Source organism: Procambarus clarkii, chromosome 40 (assembly GCF_040958095.1).
Source record: "Procambarus clarkii isolate CNS0578487 chromosome 40, FALCON_Pclarkii_2.0, whole genome shotgun sequence".
NCBI lineage: Eukaryota > Metazoa > Arthropoda > Malacostraca > Decapoda > Cambaridae > Procambarus > Procambarus clarkii.
Genome location: NC_091189.1, coordinates 14,032,022 through 14,044,404, shown reverse-complemented (window position 1 = coordinate 14,044,404; position 12,383 = coordinate 14,032,022). Strand labels below are relative to the sequence as shown.

Below are 12,383 nucleotides of genomic sequence, written 5' to 3'. Positions count from 1 at the left end.
AGGCTTGTTCATTTCTGCTGACAGGCAATATTATTATAGCCATAAGGATTTAAATTTCACCCTTCAAGGAAATACCAGTGCAAATACAGCACCAGTGCCATTGTGGCCCTTAAATCAACAAAAACAACAATAACAGCAACAACAAATTGAATTGGTTCAGACAACATTTACACATTCTCTTGGGATTACTTGGGCATAGTCAAAACACTAGAAAAATAATTAAACCAAATGGGGTAGAACACCTGAAGAAATGTAATATAACAACAGACAGTATGGGTTTCGAACAGGAGGATTCTGTGTAACAAATCTACTTAGTTCCTACGATAGAACGATGGAGATTTTGCAGGAGTGTGAGTTTAGGAGGCGCATAAAGAGATGGTTGAGTCTGACATAAGAGGTTGTTCTGCATATTGGAACTTATTGGAAGGTAACAGGAAGTGATGACATGGATAAACATTTTTCTTACAGACAAATGAGGGTGGCAATCAGAGGCAATGCATCAGTCTAGATAAATGTTAGTGAAGTACCTACCACAGATTTCCTTTTTATCACCAGTAAAGTTTATTGTCAATAGGTTTGTTGATGATGCTAAGCTACTAGGGAAGATAAGAAACTTAGGTAATTGTCATGCACCTTCATGATGACCTGGACAAAATAAGCATATGGAATCCAGTGTGAATAATTCTATGTTATGGAATGTGGAATAGGAAAAAATAGGCCACAACCAACAAATTATGTGAAAAGGCTTTAACCACTGCACTGCTCTGCATTAAAATATGACAAACCCGTGGTACGCAGAAAATAAATTCCAAAAAATTATTTTCTCTTCTTATATTGTTAAAATACAGTCTCTGATCATGGGAACCTAAAAAAAAAAATATTGTATGTGACATACTTTAGTCGTGATGGTGCTGAGAAGTTGAGCATATTATGGGCGCTGAGCGATGGAGCGCTCAAGGTCACTAGGCCCCACCACCCCGTGGGGCAGCAGTTGCCGCGAATATGATGTTTCACAATTATTTTGATGTTTCTCATTCGTTTCTTCTTTGGTTTTTTGCTGTAATATTATTCAAAAGTGTGTAATTTGTGGAATTTATATACTGTGGTTCAATGTGTTGAATATCTCTATGCTGAAAATTATGGGGCTCATATTTGTGACATATATATTATATTATATGCTCAATCAGTGTTTTTGCTGTTATTACACTATATGCACATATTGTATATACCTATCTACATATGTGTTCACCATAATGAACCACTAAGTTGGTATAGTGAGCCCAAAACAACAAGAGTGGCCGCGACACAGCAGCCAGCAGTCTACTGGCTGACTCCCTCCTACCTGCAACATCCACTGACCAACATTCTGCCTCCCATCATACTGTTATTGTTTTTATTACACTATTTACTCACGTTATATATAAGTATCTACATGTTTTATTCACCATAACTGTACAACTAAGCTGGAATGACAAGCTCAGGCAATAAGAGAGGTCGCACCACACACAGCTGATGGCTGCCTCCCTCACTGGTTCAAGGCCAGATGCACTAACATTCCTCCCACAACTATACTGTTTGTGGTGTTATTACACTATATACACACAATTTATATAAGTATCTACATGTTTTATTCACCATAACTGTACAACTAAGCTGGTATGATGTCCAAACAGCATAGTGGCCATTGCATGACAAGTCACATAGCAGGTAGCAGATGACAGCCTCACCCACACCCTCACCAAAATGGTTCCTCCCAACAAACCCCTTTTGCTGTTATTACACTCTATACACACATTATATATCTATAAGTATCTATATTTGTGTTCACCATACTGAACCACTAAGCTGGTATCGTGATTCCAGACAATAACATGTTGCCACACGCCAGCCAGCAGACAACGCTATCTCCCTCCCTCTCTCGCCAACAATACTCCTCCTCCCACATCACTAATTCTCACCACAATCCTGCTCTTATCTGAATCCTGGTCATTAAATCATGTAAATGAATAATTTTCCACATGTTTATTTTGTAAAAACATAAGTTGTTTTAAGAATTTTAGATGGACAAAATACAGTAATGGCAATGTGCTGTGGCTAACACTGTGAACATCTTGAACAGCATTTATTCACCAATATCTAAACATTGTACACAGTCTTTATCACAGTCAGGCTCTTCTGTAATACTATGATGGCTAAATAATACCAGGTACATATATATTTGGACATTTTTAGGCGATGCTGTGGTCACAAGCTGAGCAGCAATGCTGTTAGCTCGTGCTGCTTTGCACCAGCCTTGGTTACTCACTTAGTACTGAGACCTTCACACCCGGGAATGTTGCCCATGATTTTTTTTTTAAATGGCGTCTATTTAGGAGAGCTCTCAGGAAGCCAATGTGAACCCTGTGTAGCCGCGGGAGTTATGAATGATATGCTATACCTATGAGATCCCTGAGGCGCGTTTCGCACCACCCGTCGAGAGCCTCAAGGCGCGTTGTGCAGTGCAGTGGTTAAAGAACTCTTAACAAAGAAAGAAGTCTTCGGGGTGGTTCTGGATAATGGACTGTCACCAGAGGACCACATGGAGAACATTGTACAAGGTGTCTTTGCTGTGCTTTCTAACTTCAGAATCGCTTTTAAATACATGGATGGTGAAATATAAGTGTAATGTTGGTGGGGGTTGTTAGCTTTTAGGAATGGGTTTTGATGGTATTTGTGTTAATATGTGAGATTGGAATGTTGATGAGGTTGTATTAGTGTGAGGGAATTGTATTGGTGGGTGTTGTGTGATAGGGAATAGATTGGTGGAGGATGTGTTAGTAGAGTGTGAGTGTAGAGAGTTGAAAAGGATTATGTTAGTAATGAAGTATATAGTAAGCTATGCAGGAATCGGGATGCTCTTGAGAAGCATTATTTAAAAAATTATGTAATAAGCTTAAATGAATACACAATTTATAAATAATTTGAATTATTATTAAGCATTATATAAGACACTTTATTGCTTTTGTATTTTTTTAATTTAGTGTGAATAAGTTTTCATGATTTTCTCTAATAATTGTAATGTAACCTTTTTCTTCAGACTACACACAGTCAAAAACAAACTCTAGTCCTGTAGTAGCTTATGGCTTCTTAAATTTTGTGAGCTGGAAAAACAGCCCCTCTCATACTAGACGGCTGCACTGACCCAAGTTCTGGTGTCTTTTCAGAGCGTGGGCAGGCGGTCGTCTGGCAGTGGGGGGGGCGAGAACATGAGGAGGAGTGTCCTTGGGGGAGCTGTCATCGGTGGAGGTAGTGAGCTGGATGTAGGGTCAGGGAGTCACACCAGCAGGGAATCAGGAGCAGGCATAGGAAGTGGTTCTGGGAGTGCAAGACGCAAGTGGAAGTTTGGTTGCATGTACTGCGCCAAGTCGTTTCCTACTCGATGGGGACTTGATCGACACACACGAACTCACACGGGGGAGAAACCTTATACTTGTCACATATGCCACAGGAACTTCAACGAACAATCCAATTATCAACGGCACTTTAGAAGACATTTCTTAGATAAATGATAATAGAAATATGTACATTAATATTTAACATAGGATAGGGAAAATTATTTTGCAAAAAGAGAGTATCCAGTTTGAATATTTATATGTATATGTACACAAGGTATGCATATACCTTATTTTCATACCTACATATGAACCACAAAAACACACACACAAGAATATTGTGCAAGGAGCCTATGCTATGCTTTCTAACTTCAGAATTGCATTTAAGTACATGGATGGCGATATACTAAAGAAATTGTTCATGACTTTTGTTAGGCCAAAGCTAGAATATGCAGCTGTTGTGTGGTGCCCATATCTTAAAAAGCACATCAACAAACTGGAAAAGGTGCAAAGACAAGCTACTAAGTGGCTCGCAGAACTGAAGGGCAAGAGCTACGAGGAAAGGTTAGAAGCATTAAATATGCCAAAACTAGAAGACAGAAGAAAAAGAGGTGATATGATCACTACGTACAAAATAGTAACAGGAATTGATAAAATCGACAGGGAAGACTTCCTGAAACCTGGAACTTCAAGAACAAGAGGTCATAGATTTAAACTAGCTAAACACAGATGCCGAAGTAATATAAGAAAATTCACCTTCGCAAATAGAGTGGTAGACGGTTGGAACAAGTTAAGTGAGAAGGTGGTGGAGGCCAAGACCGTCAGTAGTTTCAAAGCGTTATATGACAAAGAGTGCTGGGAAGACGGGACACCACGAGCGTAGCTCTCATCCTGTAACTACACTTAGGTAATTACACACACACACACACACACACACCACCTACAAAATACCAACAGGAATCAACCAAATTGATAGAGGAATTCCTTAAATCAGTAACTTCAAGAAGACACAGATTCAAGCTAAGGAAACAAAGGTGCCGAAAAAATAATAGAAAATTTTCTTTTGCAATCAGGGTGGTAGACGGTTGGAACAAACTAAGTGAGAAAGTGGTGGAGGCCAAAACTGTCAGTAGTTTCAAAGCGTCATATGACGGAGAGAACTGGCAAGATGGGACACCACAAGTGTAGCTCTCAGCCTGTAACTACACTTAGGTAATTACTGTACACACAGAGTCGATATGATCACCACTTACAAAGTACTAACACGAATCGATTAAACTGACAAAGATGAATTCCTGACACTAGCAACTTCAAGAACTAGAGGACATTGATTCACGCTAAGGAAACAAAGGTGCCAAAACAATGTTAGAAAGTTTTCTTTTGCAAACAGAGTGGTAGATGGTTGGAACAATCTAAGCAAGAAGATGGTGGAGGCCAAAACCATCAGTAGTTTCAAGGTGTTATATGACAAAGAGTACTGGGAAGACGGGCCACCATGAGGGTAGCACTCATTCTGTAACTACACTTAGGAAATTACACCTAACATGCACACATGGCAGTGAGAAGGGAGTCAGAAACAAACATTGAGAAAAGGATAGTGGATAAATGTCCACTATCCTTTTCGTGGATAAATGTGGATAGTGGATAAATGAAAAACAGAACCAGGCCTATTCTTTAAATTCATAAAAAGCAAATTACAAGTAAAAATAAAATTCTGAGTTTAACCACTGTGCTGCTCAGCACGGGAGACATCTCCCGTCACGCAGGGTGCAGCTGCACCTCCACAGATCTCCAGTATCAGCTCTTGATACTGGTAATGGCTCAAAAGGGCCACCACTTACGGGCTATTCATGCCCGTGCCACCTCTTGGGTGGCTTAATCTTCATCAATCAATCAATCGTGTTGCTCAGGCTCCAAATATGGCACCTCATCCCCCCCTTGTGCACAGGAAATAAATTCTTGGCAATTTTTTTTTTTTTTTAAATGTTAAATACCTTTCCCTGATCACAAATATGTAAAAAAGAAATAAAAATTGTACTTTCTTTGGCCACAATGGGGTCCGGAAAATGGCGTGTGATGTCACGATTTGGTGGTCGCCCGTGATGTAGACTCCCGGAGGCAGTCGCGCGCCAGCTTCAACATGCGCGAGTTGCCACAAATAATTTTTTGTTAATTTTTTGCATACATTTCCAAATTCATTTGTTTTGTTTTTTCTTGCCAATCCTATGTATAAAGAACACGTATATAATATTATGGCAATTGAACATCTGTACTGTCCCAAGACACTCTGTTACATGCATCACAAATGTGTCCAAATATATTGCTCATATATCCAATGTTTCATGTTCATTTATGTATATTTATATCATATTTACACACTATACACTATCACACACTATATACATTCACCATCAACACACTCAGAACTCCGCGAGTGTGAGCTGCCACACCGAGCCTGCCCTACCTCACTCCTCTAACATCTTACTCCCCAACATTCCTCCTCCCACCATATTGTTATAGTTTTTATTACTCTATTTACACACGTTATGTATACCTATCTACATATTTTATTCACCATAACTATACAACTAAGCTGGTATTGTGTCCAAACAGCACAGTGGCCACCATACACTGCATGACAAGTCACACAGCAGTCAGCAGACGATGCTACAAGTACGACGCCACCTCCCTCACCAAAATGGTTCCTCCCAACATACTCCTGTTGCTGTTATTACACTATATACACACATTGTATATACCCATGTACATATGTGTTCACCATAGCAAACCATTAAGCTAGTATGGTGAGCAAAACAAGAGTGGCTGCCACACACAATAACGCTACCTCGATTCCCTCCCTCCTTCCCTCATCAAAATTCCTCCTCCCACAATACTATGCACAGCACTAATTATCACCACAATCCTCCTATTATCACAATCCTGGTCACTAAATCCTGTAAATGAATAATTGACCTCAAGTTTATTTTTGTAAAGGAACGTAATAAGTCGTTTGAAGATTCCTAGATGGATGAAATAATGCTGTGCTGCTTTAGCTAGCGCTGTGAACATCGTGAACAGCATTGATTCACTAATAATGACTGTGTACATTGTTCAAATATCACACTCAGGCTCTTCTGTAATAATATCATGGCTAAATAATATCAGTTACATATATATTTTAACATTATTAGATGATCCTGTGGTCACAAGCTGAACAGCAGTGCTGTGAGCTCATGCTGCATGCACCAGCCTTGGTTGCTCACTCAGTATTTGAGTGAGAGCCTCACTGAGGCTCTCACACCCGGGAATGTTGCCCATGATGTAAAAAAAAAAAAAGGTGTCTATTTACAAGAGCCCTGAGGGAGCTGATGTGAACCCCACATAGCCGTGGGAGTTTTGAATCATACACTATACCTATAAGATCCCTAAGGCATGTGGCGCACCACCCGTTGAGCGCCTACAGGCGCGTTGCGCAGTGCAGTGGTTAAGAATTGGAAATAAACTCGGAGATTGAAAGGGAAGTTAAATGAAAGTTCCAAAGTTTTTTTTTTTTTTTTTTTTTTATATATACAAGAGTTGTTATATTCTTATACAGCCACTAGTACGTGTAGCGTTTCGGGCAAGTTCTTAATCCTATGTTCCCTGGAATACGACCCCCACGAAGAATCGTTTTTACAACCAGGTACCCATTTTACTGTTGAGTTAAACAGAGGCTACAGTTAAGGATTTGCGCCCAGTAAATCCTCCCCGGCCAGGATACAAACCAAGGACAAAGCGCTTGCAGAACGCCAGGCGAACGTCTTACCACTACGCCACGGAGACTGTTGAAGTCTTCTGATGGAATCTTTTGATACTAAAAAGGGGTTTCAGAAAACCAGATACAAGACAGACTTCAGAGCATAACATAAGGGTACCTAGAAGTGACTAGAGTCAAAGAAGAAAAACTGCACAAGGAGCTAGGCAGAAACAAAGCAGTTGGCCCATATAAAGTCCCATCATGGTTTCTGTGGGAATGTGCACACAAGCTTTGCATTCCACTGCAAATTATTTTTCAGACATCCTTATATACAGCAAGCCCAGTGATATATAGAAAAATGCAGGCATAGTTCCAAATCTAAAAAAAAAAATGTAACAGGGAAGACCCACTAAATTATAGGCCTGTATCAAAGACAAATATGGCAGTCAAATCATTAGAAAAATAGTTAATTTGAAATGGGTAGAATTGCTGGAAATGTTCATTGTCTACATAAATGCTCAACCAGAGGGAATGTGGAGTTATACTATGAATGTTTTCTGACGATGCTTAGCTACTAAGGAAAATCAAAGACTTAGACAACTGTCATGCTCTTTAAGATGACCTGAACAAAATAAATGAATGGAACAACACATGGCAGATGAAATTCAATGTGAATAAATGCAATGTTATGGAATGTTGAATCAGAGAAAATAGGCCACATACAACCTACAAATTATATGAAAAGATATTAAAGAATGCGGATAAAGAAAGATCTAGGGATGGTTCTGGATAGTAAACTATTACCAGAAGACCACATAAAGAGTCATTTTTAAATACAGTACATGGACTGTGAAATATTAAAGAAATTGTTCGCAACTTTTGAGAGACTATAGTTGGAATATGCAGCAGTTGTATGTGCCCATACTGTATATTGAGAAGTACATCAGTAAAGTCAAAAGGGTACAAAGACATGCTTTTAAATGGCTTCAGGAACTGAAAACAAGTTATATGTAGAGGCTAGAGGTGTTAACCATGCCAAAGCTAGAAGATAAAAAGAGAGGCGATATGATCACTACTTTCAAAATAGTAACAGGAATCAACATCATGGACAAAGAGGAATGTTTTTAAACCTGCAACTTCAATAAAAAGAAGTCAGAGATTCAAGCTAAAGAAATAAAGGTGTTAAAAGGATATTAGAAAGTTCTTGCAAACAGTGGTAGACAGTTTGAACAAGTTAAGTGAGAAGGCCATAGAGTACTAGGAATATGATTCACTACGAGCATAACTTATCTTGTAACTACACTTACGTAATTACACACACATGTACATGTACTATACTCTATTATAAAAAATGCAGGTTTGAAAAACATTTGTTCCTGTTAGAGTAGTTAAACATCGAGTTATCCTCGGTGTTACACAATATGTGAGCAGTGTTATGAGTTCATTGTAGTATGGAATTCTTATGTTCAGTTTTGAATTGATGTGCTGTTTATTATGAATGGCACTTTCATGTAAATTTTCCTTAGCAATTTTCAGGGCCGTGTTAAGGAACGCCCTAGGATACCCTTCCCTCATGAGCTAACCATTTTTAATTTCTGTACATTGGATTATATAATGGCATGACATCACTAAATGTTATCACAATGCACCTGTTAACCTGAATAAGAATGATACTATAATTGTCACCAGTTCTGAAGAAAGGGATAAGAATGTTATTTTAACCCTTGTGTGGCTCCGGGCTATTTAGCATTTGTCACCCACAGGCGCATACCCAAAAAAAAAAAAAAATTTCTTCTAAACCTGTTAATTTGTGTTCTCTGATCATGAGAAAAATAATAAAAAAATCGTAAGTGGCATATATTGCCCGCTATAGGGTGGGGAAGTCTGGCAAAAAACAGGTGCTGACTCAGTGTGCATCCCAGGCGGTCTGTTGCTCGCCAGCTATCAGGCAGGAGTTGCCACAAAGAGTTAATTACCTAATTATTTCAATGTCTCGGATTGATTTTTCGTAGTTTTTTGCTGTAATATTATTCAATGGTGTGTAGTGTGATATATTTATATAATAAAATGAGTGAATCATCGCTGTACTCAAAAATATGGTATGTATATTGTTGATTCAATTATTATGTTCATCAAGCAGTGAACAAATACTTTGTTGGTTATTACACTATATACACAGGTTATATATAAGTATCTGCATGTTTTGTTCACCATAACGAACCACTAAGTTGGTATCATGAATCAAAAAGCAACGAAGAGTAACCACCACACACCAGCCAGCCATTCGCTGCCACTCACTCCCCTCAACACCTCACTCATCCACATTCTCCTCCCACCATACTGTTTTTGCTTTTATTCACTATATACAGACGTTATATATAAGTATCTACATTCGTGTTCACCGTAACGAACCACTAAGTTGGTATGCTGAGTGGCAGTGGCATTCTCTCCCCTCAGTGGCCCACGATTTTTTTTTTAAATGGCGTCTGTTTACAAGGCCTTGATGAAGGTGTGGTGAACCCCGTGTATCCGCGGGCCGTTTAAATCTTGCGTAGTACTCCAATACATCATGTGATGTGGAGCGCAAGTTACTGCAAGTCGCTGACCACATCATATGATGTGTTGCGCAGTTAAAGGGTTAAACAAAGGAGACTTAAAAAAAAAAGGGGAGAGGCTTTATTGTCAGACTCCAACACTTAAGAAAAATATAATAAGAGTCCACTCGCATCTGTTGCTGTTGAATTTAATAACAAAAAGTAAGAAATGTTGCTAATATAAAAAATGAATTATGAATTGGAACAATATTAGGTCATTATCCTAGTCATCTATAGGAATGATTTGGAATATTCATACAGGTATTTTCTTTACCTGTTTTAGGAGGATTGCTTTGGGTCTTATAAATGGTCGGCTCATGAGGATAGGCAACTTTAGATGATTCCTTGATAAGGCCCTAAAAACTGGCAAGCAAAAGTTTATAAAGCTTTGTGCAAAATAGCCCAACTGACTAGCAAAGGTGCAATAGGCACACTTGAGAGAGAACTTGATCAATATCAAAGGCCCAGCCTGACTTTTTAACACTTCCTCTACACATAGGGGGCATAACTGACTGATCTCTCGCAGTGTTCAAAAGAGAACTCAACAAGCGCCTTAAAAAGATACCTGATCAACCAGGCTGTAACTTGTATGTCAGGCTGTGAGCAGCTGCATTGAACAGCCTGGTTGATCAGACCTGCAATCAGGAGGCCTAGTCAAAAACTGGGCTGGATGGACATTGGCCCTTGGAATCAACAGGTTGATAGGTAGCCGTATTTAATAGACGGTCAATCCAAATGCAGTAATTTCATACAGTACTGCACTGTAATAAAGTTTGGTTGCACATCTCAGATGTTATGTAACACTAGGATAACTGGTTTAACTACCCTAAGAAGACTGGTAGAGTTTGTTAATGTGTACCAAAGAAAAGACATTGTTAAGTGTTAAGGGTTTATATACCCAATAAGGACTGTGATACAGTATACATTGGGCAAACGTAGATTGATAAGAGTTTTGGAACAGAAAAGATATCTTAGATAAAAGTGAAAATGTTGTGCCCTTTTCAAACATGTGAGTGAAGGAGGTTATTCAATTCACTGGCAGAATTTAACTGCTATGTATCCCCAAAATGTAGTTTTAAAAGAAAAATTGCCAATTAATATGCATAAATATTTATGCATACACTTAGTAACTACACCCACACGATGATGATGAAGTGATGACAAATTAATACTGTACTTCAAAATTCAATATCTGCTCAGGTCATTGGATACCTGACTTGTCAGCAATTATGCCTTGTGCAGGTTATTACCTGAAGTTTATGACAGGACATTGACCTGACTCAAGTTAGAGCATGGATGGGTTTCTTCACCGTATACACATCCCATATGTCTCGCTTATTTTACTAAGGACACCAAAATATTGTTTCTTTTCAGTGTTTTTCTGATCAGTGTTACTTAATTTTTTTTTTTATCAAACTGAAAAGTGTGAATAGCAGTATTGTTCCCATATAAATGTACAGTAAAATATAATTTTATATAGTATACTGTATAATATATATATATATATATATATATATATATATATATATATATATATATATATATATATATATATATATATATATAAATTACTGTACATACATAGATACATACATACATATATATATACATATATACATACATACATACATTGTATATAAAATTTATTCACCAATTATTTGATTATTTATTTTTGATGTTAAGTATTCAAATAGAATTTTATTGTGAGGCATTTCAAGACTGTGCAGAAACTTGTAACATATTGGTATTAGGTTAACTTTTATTTATAGAAAAGTATTATTTTTATTATTCATTGTGATTAGTAAAAAAATATAGTTCAAGTGTTTGCATAAACCAGTTATATATGTTCATATTATAAGTGATGATTTTCCTTCCTTCCCATCCATTCTCCCTCCTTATTAATTCCCATCCCTCTCTTCCCTCTCTCTCCCTCACCACCACCTCTTTATCCCCCCCTTTCTCTCTCCCTCACCACCACCTCTTTATCCCCCCCACTTTCTCTCTCCCTCACCATCACCTCTTATCCCCCACTTTCTCTCTCCCTCACCATCACCTCTTATCCCCCCCTTTCTCTCTCCCTCACCACCACCTCTTATTCCCCCCCCTTTCTCTCTCCCTCACCACCACCTCTTTATTCCCCCTTTCTCTCTCCCTCACCACCATCTTTCCCCCTCCCTCTCATTCTTTTCTCTGCTACATAATGTAATTCAATTTTGGTTTCTGCATAGTAGTGTTATCCTGTAATTTCTTATGCCTAAAAAGTATAGAAAATTACTATTTTTTCCTCAGACTTTGCTTCTGTGTCAAGGACAGTCATATTTTGAAATTTGCACATTTCCTATGAGAAAACAGAAAATTTGCATCTTTTCATTTTTACTGTTGTCCTAAAGACAAAGATAGCAGGGAACCTTAATAAAACTGCCTTGGAGACCCCATCAGGAATGCCACTGTTTTGATGTCTCCGATGACCTCCCAGCTGTACTCGTACTATTTTAAGGTACCCAGCATGGTCTTCATGCTGATGTAATTCTCTTTGAGATGCACCTAGTGAGCCATGGAAAGAGATGAGTACTTGTTCCCATTATGGAGTTATTCAAACTTTGCTCAGCATTGATTCTTTATGGAATATTCTGGTAAATAAACAAATTTTAAAATAGTACTGTCCTGGTTACAAGAACAAAG

General features: G+C 38.2%; 1 protein-coding gene across 13 annotated transcripts in view; it reads left to right on the top strand.

Annotated features, from left to right (window-relative positions):
• Positions 1 to 12,383, top strand: part of LOC123757919 (protein bric-a-brac 1) — a 169,488-nt gene that overhangs the window by 71,364 nt on the left and 85,741 nt on the right. For 2 of the 13 annotated variants that reach the window (XM_069338722.1, XM_045741878.2), the window contains one exon: positions 3,204 to 5,702. The exons of 10 other annotated variants lie outside the window; for them this stretch is intronic. In XM_069338722.1, coding sequence (XP_069194823.1) covers positions 3,204 to 3,548 — 345 coding nt within the window. In that variant the 3' untranslated portion in view covers positions 3,549 to 5,702. Of the gene's footprint in view, positions 1 to 3,203; positions 5,703 to 5,984; positions 11,229 to 12,383 lie in introns of those variants that run through there. One more of the 13 variants, XM_069338723.1, reaches the window with a different exon arrangement.